General features: G+C 32.8%; 1 protein-coding gene across 1 annotated transcript in view; it reads left to right on the top strand.

Annotated features, from left to right (window-relative positions):
• Window positions 1-8,898: 8,898 nt before the first annotated feature.
• LOC123710553 (Down syndrome cell adhesion molecule-like protein Dscam2) overlaps window positions 8,899-18,515 on the top strand; it is a 99,743-nt gene continuing 90,126 nt past the window's right edge. The window contains exon 1 of the mRNA XM_045662523.1: window positions 8,899-8,985. Within this exon, the coding sequence (XP_045518479.1) occupies window positions 8,981-8,985 (5 nt within the window). The 5' untranslated portion in view covers window positions 8,899-8,980. The remainder of the gene's footprint in view (window positions 8,986-18,515) is intronic.

Here is an 18,515-nt window from a genome sequence, read left to right as displayed (position 1 = left end):
GATGAGATACATCCTTTCCAAGCTTAAAAAGATACGTAATAGTCCTATTTAGCACACAAAGAAATAAAACCTTTTTGTGATGGTGCTAATTAATGCATTTTACTTGTCTCTCTAAATCGCTATTTTGAAGGTGTTAAAAGAAACTTTTGTTTCTACGCTTATATTCACTTTCGTGCAGCTTGATAGTTAGAGGGCACTTTTAATCTTAGGAAATAGTTATTAACTTAGTTATATGAGAAATGAAAATCTATTACAAAATAAGGAAAGACTATTTTCTTATCTGGTATATTCAAAATACGGGCTTTTCCTTTTGACCAAATTTGTCGAATTGCCAATCTCCAATGCGTTACTGATCGGTTTGATTCTCTCACATACAGACACATAACGTCTCTATAAAGTGCATTTTCTATAAAGTGTACTATGGATAGTGTTCTGAAGAGGTGTTGGGGTTGTTCCCTCCTGCCTCGTTTCACGACCGTACGAAACATATTAAATCAAAATATCATCCGCATCACCTTGATGGCTGGAAGCCTTCCTCGGTCTATTTTACAAAAAAATCTTTTGTGAAACTGTGGAATCGACTCATGATATCTACTTCTTCCTGGAAGATAGGAACTCTATTTGTTGAAAAAGAGCATAATCTTTCCTCAAACGCACTCACTATTGTCCATCGGTTACGATGACTCTCCTTTTTGAGCGGCCCGTGGCGCCCTATCCTGTAAAAAAAATCTATTCTCTTGTAAGAACACCTGCCAGTGTATTTGCATAATTACAAAACACAATCCATGTAGCTGGCATAGCTCAAAATAATACGTTTTGGAACAGTGCCAAGCCAGATTGCGGTGAAATTACAAAAATGTATACTGAATATTGTATTTACGGCTTAGATTTTCAGCTTGGGTAGACTAAAGACTTTAGTGTATGTGAAAGTTGTTAATAAATAATATACGTGATAAATTAATTGACATTATTTATGATTAAATTATATTACAACAATTTTTCGCACGATTTGGCGTTATTAGCAAAACACTGACTCGTGTTATTTCGTATTGAATTGCATCGCAATCCGCATCCACTCAAGAGGGTACAGTACGTGAGAATGTTGCGAACGAAAAACAAAAAGTTGTGTTTGATTTTGATTGGACGCATCTCACGTGTCAGCAACTTAACGGAATGCTCAGTGGTTTTGATTTTTGTTTTACATTCCACTGTTTTTGTGCCTTGCCCTTACTTACTTCCTTACTTATCAAACGTAAGTCAGTCAGGTTTGGTGCAGAGCAGACACATTTTTGTGTTTGTTTCATTGTTTTTAAGTAGTCGACTAATCTGTAGCTAAAACTTAAAGCCTTATACATATTAAAATACTAGAAAAAGCATTGATACAATGAAATTTTTTATTTTTGAAAATAATTTAGGTTCATGACAAAATATTCGAATTTTAAATGTAATAAATATTAAACATCTGTCATAATAAAGATTTAATATGATATTTTTGTTTGTAGTAATAAATAAATATAATAAAACTGATTTCAGAAATCCCTGAGTATTTAGTTACCAAATATTACAAATTATTATCTGATCATGCAAAGCTGGAACAGGCCACTAGATTTTTAAATACAATTGTGGTTCGTATATCAACAGAACAGAAGAACGGATACACAGAGGAAATTAAAGCGGCAACAGCTGTCCGGACGTCCTATTGACATTTTTCATATTATTTAAAAATGTTTTATTTATGATATACGAGTACAATTTCTTCACTTAGAAAAATTAGATTTTTTAATTGATTGCATAATCAAGCACTGAAAATTAAAATATTTTTATATGGGATAGTCTATAGATATAGTCTATAAAAAAGGGCATGCTGCCTCGGTTTAGTTATGCCAAAAATTTATCTGGATTGGTATAGGAAACACACTTCTTGTATGATAATCACGCCATTATTTTGTTAATAAATCATTATTATTATTACCAAATTAATAAGGATTAAATAGCTACAACATGTTTTGATGATCAATATTATTTATTTCAAGTACAATAACAAAAGTCTTATGCGTAAGAAAGGTTTAAGAACTAGGGCAGAAACATAAGCGATCTTACTAAAGCGTTCTTTTGTTTTTCTTGGAAATTTTACTGGCATATTTCTTAGTAACCAATAATATTGCGGGTTGTATGGTGAAAATAATATCTTTTAAAGATTACATACATAAATTAATTAATTACTTTGTTTATTCGCAAAGTATGTGGTATATTTATATCGATTAATAATAAAAATCCGCAAACTTATGGTCTAGTTATGGTGGTGGTGAATACTCACACACGCTATAGAGGCACTATTGCCTTTAAAAATTTAGTCACCTTCCCCTATACAGCATTACACGGCAGTAATCTATAACTTCTAGATAGTCGATTAAATAGTTTTATAGCCATGGAATAAAAAAATTTGCATACATCGTGCTGGATCATGCAGGGACCCACAGTTGGATCCCTCGGTAAATAAAGGCAAGTTTCTGTGAATGTTTTGAACAATTTGGATGTTTGTTTACAGTCATAACTGCTTCAAGTATATATAAACTTGGTATTGTCGAAATACCGAGTTCGTAAGAAAATGTTGTGCAGCTTACACGAGGAACAACGCCCATAATAGGCCAATTACCTTTTTTCTGGGTAATATAAACTTTATTCGCCACCGAATTTCTAGAATGTTGTTTGTTTGTTTGTTGTAAGAATTCTGGTGTATTTATTTTGATAATATAAAACAGCAAGGATTCACTAAGCTTTATTTATTTATTATTTATGTATGCACACATAAGAAAACAAAGGAACGAAACAGGACATACAAATTACAACCAATATGTGGCCTCATGTAAATATTACATGAATTAGTACAAAGACCTTAAATTGCAAAAGGATTTTGTAATTACTTTGAAAAAATAACTGTTAAATTAACAAGAATAACAAACGAATACTATTCTCAATAAATTATCCAAAACAGCTTCGCTAATAAAAACAGGACAATTTTAGCGAATCTTTCAAACTGTCCAGTATACAGCGTGTCCCCAATTAGTGTCGGCTTAGTGTCAGTGTCGCAGCGTGTTGCTCGGTCACCGGGCATTTTAGTGCTGCACTGCACATTTCAAATATTGCTTCCATACGTTTTTAAAACACAGAGGCCTTATATATGGGTAGGTGAAATTGGGGTGACGTCGGGTAAAATATCGATGAAGACAACAATGGGATTTGGCTTTGCATGTCCTTTGCACCTAATATTTACTCGTAGTCGTACAATACTTTATTAATGTCTTGTGTATACATTTTTGAAGTGAAACTTCTTTATCGGCACTGGAAAAAAATTACCGTCACATTTTTCCGTTACGCTCCATATTTTTCATCTTCCTACCACGGCTGATTCGAAAAGATTCGAAGCCATTAATAACAAAAATATATAGTAACGATAACAATGATAGTAATCATTCTGTTACAATTAATGAAATCCTATAATAATCTTACTAGTAATAAGGTAAAATGAAATAATTTCATTATTTGTATTCATGTCTTTGATAGTAATAGCCTTTTGTTAAACTTTATCTAACTCAACTTAATTTAACCAATTTCTGAAAAGTTGCATACAGTAGTTCATTTTGTGAAAAATAAGGTCATAAAGAAGTATGACTTCTGACGTGTGTACACTAGTGCACGCGCACATTTTTTAATCTGGTTATGCAACTACGGATTTGAACCCGTAGTTGTACCTGCTTAAGGAGATATTATTGTGTTAAATAAATAAAATGAGAATAGGAGATGTTCCCAGATGAATTAGATTGTATAAAAGATCTCACCGTTCCAACGGCAGGAAGTGGATACAGATGAGCATAAAACAATACTCTATTGAGATTTTACTTCTTGTTACAGAACTGCATATAAATATTTAAATACAAATTTCTAGAAAAAAAAATATTGTTTTTTATTTGTAGTCGTTATTTATAAACATATTTTTCTACTTCTTTAATATGCTAGGCTCAGAACGCGTATCTATAACGCCCTTTCAAATTTATACAAAAACTGTATGTAGACAAAAAAAAAACCCTGAGTAACCGCGGTATCTTAATCTGGAGTTCTTTCTTAGTCTGGTTAACAACTTGCCGGAGGCCATGAGTTCTAGCAGACGCCTATTGTTTGCAGATGACCTGCACATGTTCAAAAAATTTAAAATGTCTGATGCGAGCATCTTCAGTGGGATATTTCAAAGCAGACCTTTGAATTTTGATTGGAGTATTTAAAATAAACTAAGTTAAATAAAATTGTAGCATTAGTTTTATTTAAGTGTTCCATCGTAAGGTTTACCCGATCTAACGTGCTTATAGTAGTCAATTACACAATCCGATTGGAATCAATCAAACGGGCGACGCATGTAAAAAGTCTCGCCGTTGTGTTTACTACAAACTTGATGTTTCGTGATAAGATTTGTCGAAAATCTTATGATAAACTTAGTTGTGTCGTGAGACAAACAAATGATTTGACGAATATCACTCCTGTGAGATTTCTATATGCAGCATAATTAAATTTAGTACAGGGAGATGTTGGAGCGGGTACAAAACAATTTTTTTAACCACATCTAGTTACAGTAACCTTCGATGCAGGCGCGTACGTACGTATGTGTACGACAGAAAGCGACATCATCCACCGTTACTTCCAGTGTCCACAGCTAGGACTAACCTCCTGATAAGGGCAAATAGGAATTACAAAGAATTACATACATTTACGGATTTTTTTATTATCCGTGGAGTGAGCTGACAAAACTTTTATTGTTTGTTAGTGCCCATAGTAGTAAGTTAATTCGTAGTACGTATGTACTAACTATTTTATTTCGCAAAGCGTCAAATCAACATTTCACACTTTGAATGGTGTTCATTAAACCGAAATCAGGTCAAAGTTTGCATAAACTTTCGATTCCGCCCTGTATTAGCATTTGAAACCAAGAGAAACTTTCAGTCTGTGGTCGCTTCAAAGGATCAACAACTTTTGATGATACTTATGTATTTGACGTTACGGTAAGAAAATAAGTAAATCCTATTTGACCATTTACACGTCTTTATATCAATTTATTATGCCTTGGATGGCCTTACTTATCTCCGTCTCTTACTTCAAGTAAACATGCTCGCGTCGATAAGCTATGGGTTTGGGCTATGCTCGGTGTTTTCTACGCGAACGAATTAGTAATGAAGAGATCCGTAGATAAACTTAAGTCACTGACAGCGTAAAGTGCGTATAAGCATAAATGGCATTAGACGGGGTACATTGCCCGAAGAATGTAACATGGCGTAAAATGGACTGGCCGAGGACCGGTTGGCAAAGTCTTGAACGGCCGAATAAGGTAGACAGACTTCTGGTAAGGCTCGAAGGAAGACGTAAGATAAAAAGCGGTTGTACTAGAAATTTAGGGGAAATGTCTATGTCCAGCAGTGGCCGTCAACAGGTCGCAAACGACAACGACGGTACGAATTTATTGGTTATGAAAAGTAATACTATCTCCGAAGTTTAGGGCATATATAGAAGGCTGCTTAGCTAGTTGTATTTTTAAATTATTCAAAAAATAAAGAAATATGAAGAAGAAATCTTTTAAAATGTTTTTAATACATTTTTACACCCAAATTGAATGTCAAGTATATTATGTAGTCAATAGATCCGTACAAATTTGGTTGATAAAATACAGTTTTTATCAGTTAACTTAAATTACTTAACAGCTAAAGACTAACCGTTTACTGTTGTTTTTTCTTCTTTAGATTGCACTGCGACAAAGTTACTTTTATGTATTGAAAACCATTTGAGAATTATCTGATTAATAATATTTGTTATAACAATTATCAAATTCAGTTTAAAAAAAGCAATAATTATTGTTCTGTAAAATTTATTAAGTGTCATTCAATGCATGTCTTGGCGTTGTTCCAAAGCACTTGTGGTACACTATCAAGAACAATGACTATTGCAAAGTATTTTTCAGATTGTTTCAGAATTGAAGAAAACGTAACTAGGTTCACATAAGAATATTTGAGTACAAAATTATACATATAAAGTAAAACTTTATTTGTACATTACACATGAGTGTATTACATTTTTAAACTATAGTCTTACGTCTTTGTCTGTCACATTGTGTTTACTCTGTGATAAGAAGTAGTGACGCAACCCAAATTCGTATTCGCTGAATAGTAACTGTTTGCGCTGAATCGGTGTCAATCAAAGAAGGATGACAATTGTCGATTTGACTTTGACACACGAACCGTATATGGTAGGTGGTGTCCCGGCGTAATGGTGCAAGGGAGTTAAATTTTAACCGCTGTCGCGTGCGCAGTAAATATATGCCGCATACCGTATAGCATTTAATTTTTTTGATTTATCATTGAAGGATCCAGTGTTTGGAGTGAGATACGCCACCGTTGATGGTAAGTGCTAGTTTTAGTCTTATCGATTATTGGATTCCTTTTTTTACTATACTGACACGCGACAGCCGAACCAGCGCATATTATTTCACCGAGGGAAGGGAGCATCCTCGATATAGCTTCCGGATACCCAGGCCCACTCAGTAACAAAATCAGACTACCTCATTAAATAATTAAGAGTGGTTCCTACCTACATATTTATTATATTAGTATAATTGGGACAGTACAAACATCAGAAACTGACAAAAAACCGTATTTTTCAATATGATGTTAAATCTAAATTACAAGCTGAATTATATAAATAAAGATGGATCAAGACTTTTTGGGTTGCAGACCCAATAATCATAAGAAAACCTCAGTAATACTAAAAAATATTACACTTCCAACTACGAATTTTAATTTTTACTAGTTAATTAAAAATACCTATTCGCGTAACACTGGATTAAGTATCCAATAGGCGCTTAACAACGCTTTTTACTAATTTATAATAGAGGTCGCAACAAAAAACGCAACTTAAGGTGAAAGTAACTGGACTTTAAGACGCACATTTCCATTAAACTTATATTGCCAGCACTTAATGTATTGCCGTATTCTAGAACGTTGATCAAATTGAAATGTATTTTCAAGAGCTATCGAACTAGTTTTTTTCTATATTAAGACAGGGCTCATGTCGATATTAAAAGTGGAGATACGAATCCTTTCTTTCTAATCCTAGAATTACTAGTAAGTAGTACTAAAAGTATTCTGTATGTAGCCTGTCTGCTAGTTTTAATGGTGAATATTCTTTCTCGCTCTTACACCTTGATTACTAACATTGATGAATATATTGATATATTTTACAATAATCTTCGTGCTTAGTCGTTCGTAATTTTGTGTATCATGCTCATAATGAGGTTTAGTTTTAGTTTTTTTTGTTTCCTTGTGTTTACTTTTTCCTTGTTAGAATTAAGTTCTGTGGCGGTTGTTTGTGGGATGTTCAAATGAATGAAACACTCGGTTTGAAGCTAGATTAACTCACTTTAATAAAAACAAGGGCTTATAACATAACATTACTTAGTGAGATTGCTGCACTAATAATAGCGGTAACTTATTTACTTACTTATTTATGGGTTTTTAAAATTACGTGACACGTCTGTTACATGTAAATAATATATAAGCGATGTCGATCGATTATACATCATCGGAATTATGTTACAATTTATGAGTGTATGGAATACTAAAAGATTTATTTTATAGATATATTTATATATTATTACTAGTAAAACTGAATTAGAATTTATTATCTTTAAGTGATGATTATTAACAATCGTCCAAATCACCGTAACTTTCTTAATCATGCTCTTAATGAGATTTAAGATTATAGTTTTAGTTATTGTTTTAAAATATATACGTATACAGTATGTATGTAATATTTGTGAAGTCATATTTTCTTGTATATTTTATGCATACAATATGTTTTAGGACTTATAAATAAATAAATTAGAGTATGTAACCTAGAGTCCAGATTTAGTGCTAAGTACATAAGGTACGTCATACTTCACACTAAATCTTGCTGAATGTGAGGAATTATTTCTATTTATAATCCAGATTCTTTTACGCTATGAAAAGATAGTGTTCCCTTAAAATAAAATCACCATTAAAAACACCACAGTACAAGCTATCCACTATCCAGGAATTGCTCCAAATAGCAACATTAGGGATGAGCATTTCCCGAATTTGGTATTCCTGATGGCTTTCCTTCCGCACACAAATTACTATGTCCACATGAGATTGCCCGAAACACATTGTGAAACCCCTATTTAATACAATTAAACTATTATAATTCGTATAGCTTTGGTTTAAGGTTGATTATTCAATGCCGAAATTGAATTCCATACTCAAATGAAAACGGTATGGTATATGTATGAATATGGTATGTTTAAAAATAGCGTACTGAGAAATCAATGGATTTTACGAAATTAAAAAAAATAAATAAATAAATTGAAATCCTAAAGTTTTATCTAGAATCTTCTCATAATTTGCAAATACAAAATTAAGTTTTTAAGAGTCGACAACGATGGCTGAGCCATTTTGAGCGCATGGGCCAAGACCGTAAAGGAGGCGTACCTGAGCAGGTCGGAGATCATTTCGTCAAGACACTGTTTGGTTCGCAGATCACGCGAAATGAGTAAGTTTTTAAGTATCGCCTTTGAGGTTGTCTAGCTAACGCGTACAGTTATTATCTCGGTTTTGTTGGTGTTCTGTTTTGTGTTAATAGAAATACTAAGAAAAATGCAACGATTAAAAAATGCGCAAAATACACACCCCGTTGAGATTTTATTCATACATATTATAGTAATCAAATGACAAAATGTTCAATAGTAGATACCTTATATTTTTCTACCATGCGTCAATGAATATGTTTGGAACGAGTGATATCTGGGGAAATTTGCTCAGTGTGATCCTGAACGCGATAGGTGGCGGTAGTGTTCGTGGCTGCTCCGAAACTTCCCGCGTGTGTTCGAAATTTCAACTTGTGGGACTGATATGTGACTCTTGGATTTATGAGGTTTGTTTTATTTAAAAAAAAGAATATATCGTATATTTTTTAGTATAAAGCTTTGATTCGATGGTTAACGTTAAATAAAAATGTTTTTTTAAATTAATGTGTTTCAAAAGAGAATGCTGAAATACAGTAATTATATGCTATAAAAGTAAGAAATAGTTTAATTTATTATTTATTTGTTTATAGTTTTACTTGCGTTTTGTCTATATATGTATACGAATATCAAATTATGTCAAATTTAATACGAAAATAGTTAACGACAAAAAAAACCTTTTCATATTGGATCTGTAGCGTCAATTGCGTTTTACACATTTTCTGACAGTATAACTCACTATTAATTAATTTATTACATTCATAATAATAAAAAAATGTGTGCGTGTACTAGTGTCCACACGTAAGAAATGAAACTTCTTTATGACTTTATTTTTCAAAAAATGATCTACTATATGCAAATTTACAGAATATGGTAAAATTTAATTACATTGAATAAAGTTTAATAAAGGGCTTTTATTATCATAGACATGAACACAAATAATACAATTATTTCATTTTACCTTATAACTACTAAGATTGTTATATATTTTTGTTATTAATGGCTTTGAATCTCTTCGAATCAACCGTAGTAGGGACAAGAAAAATATGGCTCGTAACCCAAAAATGTAAGCCCATAAAAATAATATTATATAGTGTTCGTATAAAAAACTTAGAACACAGCTTTTGTACACGTAAACTTGCTACAAAATCGTTTTGCTTGCTCCATTTCATGCTACGTGACTGCTACGCCATATCTTCACGATACCTATGCGCTAGCTACGTGGTGGATTTATATGTATAAATTAGACAATTTCTTGTTTATTTTTGTTTTGCTTAACTTTGAATTAAATTTCCTGGCGTTTGCCTACACATTATAGTTTTTACACCAGATCTATAATGTGTGTCAAAGATCGTATGTAAAATGTCTTTTTTTGTTATTTATGACGATATATGTATATAACAGAGTTCCCTTAGTAGCTTCAGCATGCGACTCACATTCCTGGGGTCGTTGGTTTGATACCTGGCTATGTACCAGACTGTCTGTATAGACCAGACCTAAAATGTTGTAACCCCACTGGATTATTATTTTTATTAATGTATCCTACCCTCATAGTATACAGATTTTTTGAAATATGTGTACGCGGTTTTGGCTTCGATCGAAGTTGTGCGTGTAGTTGTATGTTGGATTTGCTTAAAAAAGAGAATGTAATTTCATTTTGTGTATGTAGTCAATATATATATTACGTCAATGCAGAGCACTTTGTACAATAGTAAAACCGATTTTGAGATTTTTTTGTAATTGTTGATCATCTCAATAAACTGGTGAATAGTCCCTTAATAAATTTAACACACATACATCAATTAGATAATAATTATATGATAGAAGCAAGCAAAAAATACATAAAAGCAAGGAACAAAAAAGAGGCAAAACATTAATGTAGTGATGAATATTCTACACCTTAATTTTATATTTTTTCTACTTCTGGAAGTAGTACATATAATACTGCATCTAAGAAACAAAAATTCTGAATACATCAATAAATATATGCCATGCTTTTGTTTCTAAAAAACATTTCCCATATAGCAACAGTTTTTATTTTAAAAGTAAATTGTTGTTTTGAGTATTTTCCTTTACTCATTACTTATGTTTCCCGCCGTTAAAACTTCCCTAAACAAAGCCAAATAGCAATTTAATTTTATATATTTAGATAATAAATAGAACTAATATTTGTAAGCATTTCTAAGGAAATCGTAATTGTGTAAATATAATTATGGCAATACAAATATTTGGAAAATCATTGTTATATTAATATATGAATAATATCAAGACTAAGTTCATCGTATATGTAAATAGTTTTTCCCATAACTATAAATTAAATACTTTGAATTAAAATCTTAAATAAAGTTATGAATCTTCTATATAGGAAATAAAATGCGTGTTGACCAGAATTTTATACATAAACATTTCCTTTTAATATACAATTTTGCAATAATGTGTCAGCATTATCTCGCCTCAATACATTTTTGAAATTTAAATTTAAACTTACTTAAGTTTCTTAGATAAAATGATTTACTGATTATTTTTAAACCAAGCGACAAGAACAATATCAGGATAAAATCATTTTTCTCGCAAAATCAAACCATGAGGGTTTAAACTAATCAATAATTTTACGGTTTTGAATTTATAAAAATCATAATTGAATACGGCATTAATTAGTCAAGATAATGAAATAAATTCTAACCAAGCGTTAAAATAATTGCAGCACAACATTAAAATGTTCAAACATCACTTAATTATATCCGCTAGTAATGAGATCAACATTTGTAATTGGATTTCAGTAAATAACGCATCTCCAATTAGTTATTTTAGTGTTAATTTTTAAAATAGATTCAAATTTAAAAATACATTTACAATTTGTTCTGAATTTCATTTTTGTCTGGTTTAAGCACTTAGAACAACGGTATATACTACTTAATGTATTATGTTTAATGAAAACAATTTCCTGTATTTTAATAATTTCATCAGATGAATAGCGAAAATTGTCCGGTGAAATCCTTTTTATACTTTTTCTGAAATATTACGTTCTCATGAAATCATTTGTTTACTTTAATAATATTGGTATAACATTGGAAACGTATAATAATAAATAATAAGAAATATTACGCTAGACTGGGTTTCGAAAGTGATAAATACTTAGCCTGCCATAAATACTGTTGCAATTGAAAATTAACAACATATTACATTTGAATTTACCATTCGTACTGTTATACGACGTCCCGGATTTAGAGTTTTAAAAAAAAGGATTATCTTTACACATAGGATTTATTTAGAAATATAGATTTAGAAAGACAACTGCTCGGTTTGAATCGTAAAGTGGGACTAACTTTAGCTGAAAGATAATGCTCATGGCAGTTGAAATAGGAGAATGCCAGCTTGCTAAAATAGAAGTTGACATAGGGTGGTCTCTAAGGTTTTAAATATATAACAACCCCCTCGTTATGAGGAAACTTACGGTTTATTTGTAAGTTTCCTTAATATTTAACAAACTCGCAAGCGGGCTACTGAAGGATTACTCTGGTTTTCCAGATTATTATCTTGCTCAACCGGGATATTATTGGAAACTTGGAGTTTTCTCGAACATTTGCCTTTCTTATAAAAATATACAAAAACAAAACTAAAAACTAGGATTACAGAGAAAATACTTAAAATAGGAAAGCTAACATGATTATTAAAATTATTAGGATTCTTGATCTCATTTAGATCCTTCATTGACAAGTCTGAAATAGCTTTAATTGATTTTAAATTATCAAGGTTAATAATCTTGATTTTTGGAATAGAAAAGTTATTACTTAATTTGTTTACACTTTTACAACAATCATCGTCAATAATATCAAAATTCGAGGATACAGCGGGGACATATGTTTTAGGATACACTTTAGTCACCAACTTAAGGTTTTTATGAAAACCTACACAATCTATTGGTAAATTTAGTACACCTGTACCGGATATAACTAACTCAGATACATTTTGATTACATTCAATAGACAATTTAGTGGACTTTGATTGTACAAATATCCATTTGTTATTATTTAGCTTATGCCAAATATCTAAATCACCAAACATGACTTTAACAGGACAATTTTCTGGAAGGGTAGTTAAGGCTTTAGTAATTATTTCGATTTCACATGAAGGGTTATTAAGTACTGCGTAGACATCGGTTATTTCACAAAGGTAAGTATAGATAAGTATGCTTTTACAATCATTTAAATCTTTGAGATAGACATAAGATAGTTTATCTGTGCTTAAGGCTAAAAATTGTTCCGAAGGGAGGATCATAGCGAAAGAATTTAAATTACCCTCCGTATGTGGAATAGGCAATGGCACAGTTTTATAGATATTAAAATGTTCTAAGGTTACAAGTGGAATCTTTACAATAAACATTAATTTTTTTTTAAAATAGTAACAAGTTAAATCGGCTATATTAATTAGAATATGAATATTGCTTATTTCTATGTTTACAGGAAAGTCTTTATACTTAGGGAGTAACTTAAAATTATTTACAATATCATTGTACATTTGGTTTGGGGTTAGAACTGAAGGATGCAAGGTGTTACTTTTAATGAGTAAAATGGAATTAAGTAAGTCTTCCACCTTAAATGATAAAGTCAGTAAATTTGATTGCAAAATATTTAAAATGTTATAGAAATTATTCCTAAAATTAACCTCATTAAAAGCATTTGTTATATTGGATACCGTAGACGCTAATTCTTTGACGACACCATTCAATTTTGCTTGATTAAGGTTCATTTCATGTAAGGATTGATTTATATTGGTAATGGCAGATTGGGAAGCAATTACGGTTTTCTTCAATGTTCCTGAAATCTTTTTATCATTTTCATAAAGGGTTTTAATAGCGTCTTCATAGGTCTTCGCATCATCTTCGGTCAAGGTACCGAATATGTGTTTAAATACAGTGCCTATTCCGGAAAACCATGCGGATCTTTTCGAAACGTAATTATCGGATACTAGATGTGAAACGGCATTAAAGTCACGTTGGAGATCTTTAAGGATTGCTTCTAAAGGTTGCAATAAGTTATGACATTGCGAAACACCAATTAATTCGCTTCTCTGACAATAAGACTGAACGTTATTGAACACTTTATTTATGTCCATTATATGATTTTTTATGGGAATGATCTCTACGGGAATTACAATATGAAATTGGTCGTTTATTATCTTTAGTGTGCCAACAGGGTCGAAGAAGATCCCAGGACCTTTCACTATATTTTTGACATACTGATTTTCAGTTTCAGCTAGGGTGACATTGCAGAGAATTGCGATGACCCTGGAAAATATGTGAGCGTGTTATAATACTATAGAAAGGATTAAAATAATGTTACTTATAAAAAGTAAAATACAACAATAAAATTTTATAAAAACTTATCTTATAAAACTGGCATTTTAAATACCTATACAAAGTATATGTATATAATAAAAATAAAAACATTTATAAAATGAAATTTAAATTAGATCTCGTGAGCTGGTTTTACTTCATCGAAATGATGTTTAACATGACGTCGATTTATTAAAAGGTGTAAAGTATTATTATCGTAGACTTTAACGATTTTATAGGGACCTTTCCAAATTGGCGAAAGGGCCTTGCGCAGTCTGACGTGATTTTTTAAATAAACATAGTCACCTACATTATACTGTATAGACCGCGTATGTTTATCATAGTAGGTTTTTGATCTTTCTTTGGAAGTTTTGATATTTTCCAAAGCCTTTTCTCGAGAAATTTTTAATCGGTGATGGAGCATTTTAATATACTCTGGATATGTAACGTCAGGGCGTGATTCAAATATTGAGTCAGGGATATATGGCTTGTGGCCGAAAACAAGTTCGTATGGAGTGAATTTAGTCGTTGTGTGGACACTACTATTATAGGTTAACATGGCGGTATATACGAACTTATGCCAGTTTGTCTGATTTTCATTTACGTAAGATTTTAAATATTCCTTTAAAGTTGAATGGCTTCTTTCTAAAGCGCCTTGCGTTTGAGGGTGGTAAGGTGATGACCAAATTTGTTTAATCTTTAAAAATTCGCATGTGCGTTTAAATAATTCGGCAGTGAAATTAGTTCCTTGGTCTGTTAATATGGTTTTAGGGATACCAAATAGGGAAATAAAGTGAACTAAACCTTCGCAGGTTTCTTCTGCTGTAGCGTTTGATATTGGGTATGAAATGGAAAACTTGGTTAAATCATCCTGAAGAGTAAGTATGAATTTAAGTTTTTGAAATCCGCTTCAGGCAAAGGGCCAACTATGTCGAGACTAATTCTTTCAAATGGGCGTGTAGCGGTAGTCGTGATTTGCATGGGTGATTGGTTGATCTTCCTCAGTGCTTTGTTTGATTGACATAATTTACAGTTTTGTATATAATTTTCTATATCTGTACGCATATTCTTCCAGTAATATCGTTCTTTGATTCTATTATACATCCTATTTGAGCCCAGATGTCCAGCAATCGGGATATCATGGTTTTCTTTAAGGATTTTAGTGATCTCGGAAGGAACAGGATATAGGATGGTATTATGGTGTATATTTACTGTTATGTTAGTATTATTAAATAAGTACATAAGCATGCCATATATTTTAACAAAGGAATGTTGTTCGAAGAGACTTTTAAAGTCAGATATGGCTATTTCTCCAATGTTCGCGGAAAGCAAGATATCGTCTCGGGCTGTTTTGAGAGTTTTGAATATATCTGGATATGTACAGTCGTCGAAATAGTAGACTTTGGTAAATAAAAGATAGTATATCTTGTTTTTATTTTCGATTTTTTGAAACGAATGTAGTTCTCTTTCTGAATTTAGGATATTGGCAGAGTCGGGTAGTGTGGACAGAATGTCTTGGAGATATGGATTTGATTAATCGAAGTCGATTGATACTGGGATTAAGATGGCTTTAGAATTACTCTTAAGGAGACTTTCATTGTGTTCCTTTATATGAGTATTGAAGTTTTCATTTTTGTTTGAGAAAGTTTTCAGGAAGTCGTTGTAGGCAGTGTTAGAATTTGAAATGCCTTGAAGAGGTGAAAAGCGTGAAGGGTTTTGTGAAGGTGGGTTGGTCTCATTCTCAGGGCTAGTAGTAGGAATCAACATTTCATCGTTTTCTAAAAGATCGATATTGGGTAGGCTGTCACTATCAGCATTGGATGTCGAAGGGAGTTGGATACCTAGATCATCTATTGTAAGAGGACTAAAGGGAAGTGGATCATTATCACTTGAAGACGGTATTACTCGTTGAGAATCAGTCTGATCTTTGATAATTGGATTGACGGGAAATCGAGACAGAGCGTCGGCGTTACTATTGATTTTTCCCTTCTTATATTCAATGTTGTAGTCGAACTCTTCGAGTTTTAAACGCCACCTTACAAGCTTGGATCCAGGATCCTTACAATTAAATAACCATTTGAGTGGTTTATGGTCTGTGAAAATTGTAAATTTGTTACCATACAGGTATGGTCTAAAGGTTTTAGTTCCCCATATGATAGCCAAGCATTCCTTTTCGGTAACACTGTAGTTACTTTCGGCTTTAGATAGTGTTCTAGACGCAAAAGCGATGGGGCGGTCTTTTCCTATAGGCCCTTGTGACAAGATAGCGGAGATTGCATAGTTAGATGCGTCGCATGTGAGATTGAATGGTTGGTTAAAATCAGGGTAAGCAAGTATAGGTGCGGAGATCAAGCTATTTTTAAGAGTTTCAAAGGCTAACTGTTGTTCATGTTGCCACATGAACGGAACATCCTTCTTTAAGAGGTTTGTAAGGGGTTTAGCAATTTTAGACAGGTTAGGTATAAAACGACGATAGTAGGACACTAACCCCATGAAGGATTTAATGTCTTTAGGACATTTGGGTTGGGGAAAATCTTGGACTGCTCTGGTTTTTTCGGGATTCGGCTTGACACCTTCGTCAGTTATTATGTGACCGAGATAAGAAACTTCTTTGCGCAGAAATTCGCATTTATCTGGCTGAAGTTTGAGATTAAACTGTCGGAGTCTGTCAAAGACATTTGAGAGGTTTTTCATATGTTTTTGGAGATCAAATGAGTAGATTACGATATCATCTAAATAGACAAAGCATTGCAGCCCTTGCAGGCCTGATAGAGCGGAATTCATCAACCTCTGAAACGTGGAAGGGGCATTTTTGAGCCCAAACGGCATCCGCGCAAATTCGAAGTGTCCTTGTGGGATGGAAAAAGCAGTTTTGGGAGCGTCAGCTTCAGACATTTTAATTTGATGAAAGCCGGAAGCTAAGTCGAGTGTACTAAAATATTTACATTTACCCAATTGGTCTAAAATTTCTGAAATATTAGGAATAGGGTAAGAATCTCCAATAGTGATATCATTTAATCGGCGATAGTCGATAACAATGCGCCATTTACGCTGACCAGAAGCATCGAGCTTTTTTGGAACTATCCAGATCGGAGATGACCATGGAGAAGTTGACGGTTTGATAATTCCTTCATTAAGCATTTTATTAATCTGATTGTTTACCTCTTGTTTATGCACTTCAGGAAATCGATATGATTTTGTATTAATGGGTACAGAGGAAGAAGTTGGTATCTGGTGCTCGAGAGCATTAGTACAAGTCAGAGAATCTTCAGGGAGGTGGAATATATCCGAAAATTCAGCGCAAAGATTAAATAATGATTCTCGTTCTTCGTTATTAAGGTGAGTGACTCTTAAAAGGTCTAAGACCTGCTCAGTTCTGTTAACGGCATTGTTGGGGATTGTATGAGATATATTGAATATTTGGTGATTTTCTTTATTTTCCAAGGGCGTAAGTTTTAATTTTAAGTTTGAGTTTAACGTAATTGGAGATTCAGAGATATTTACAACAGAAATGTTTATTCTAGAATTAGGTTTCACCTTGACAATGCAGTTAGCAATTAGAATTGAGTCGACGGGATTTTGATCTACCATCAAGCCTTCACCTATTTCTGGATTAAGTACCGAGCATTCTATGATGGTTTCAGTTCGGGGAGCAATAGTATATATTGGTTCATTAAATTTTAAAACAAGTTCAACTTGACTAATCGTAAGCGATTCATTCTTAAAATCAATGTTTGAGTAGTTGTCTGATAGGAAATCGTTTCCAATTATACCATCGTAAGGAAAATTTATGTTATCAATAATGTGGAATCGATACTTCAGAGAGTTGAATTCGATAGGTATACGTCCAAATGACCTCATTGGTTTATCTGTAGTTCCAATTCCTGAAAATGTTATAGTGTGTTCGTCTATTTCAGGCATGTTTTGAATAGATGATTTCTTTATAAGGCTAATAGATGCACCACTATCAACAAGGAGCTTAAGTAGTTTGGTAGATACAGAGGTTTGAACTTCCACAAAGGGTAAGTATTTTTCGGATGGATTTGAAGTAACGTTATGTATTTTGTTATATATATTGTTTTTTATCTCAGGCGTGGTGTTTGGGGTATCGACCATGGATCTTGTAAGAGGAGATATGGCAGGCATATATTTTAGAGTGCCAGATACTATAGATGCATATGTCCTTTGTTGGGAATTTATTGCACCATTGTTAGAATTAGGGTTATGTGGTACAGAGGATTTTGAAATTGATTTATTAACGTTGCTACCACTATGAGTTTGACTACCCTGCTGTGTGACCTTGGATTTAGAAATAGGAGCATGGTCTTCGTTTTGGGGCTGGTTACCCTGCTGTGTGACCTTGGATTTAGAAATGAGAATATGGTCTTCGTTTTGGGGCTGGTTACCCTGCTGTGTGACCTTGGATTTAGAAATGAGAATATGGTCTTCGTTTTGGGGCTGGTTACCCTGCTGTGTGACCTTGGAATTGTAATAGGATATAGAATTTGCGGTGTCATTTGGATATAACAATAGAGGACGTTGAAATTTCGGACTCGGGAGACACCGTCGGGAGTCCTTTATTCGTTTAAAGGATTATCTGTCTCA

This window comes from Pieris brassicae, chromosome 6, assembly GCF_905147105.1.
Source record: "Pieris brassicae chromosome 6, ilPieBrab1.1, whole genome shotgun sequence".
NCBI classification, from domain to species: Eukaryota; Metazoa; Arthropoda; class Insecta; order Lepidoptera; family Pieridae; genus Pieris; species Pieris brassicae.
Note: the sequence above shows the minus strand (reverse complement) of the source record. Positions and strands in the feature narration are given on the sequence as shown.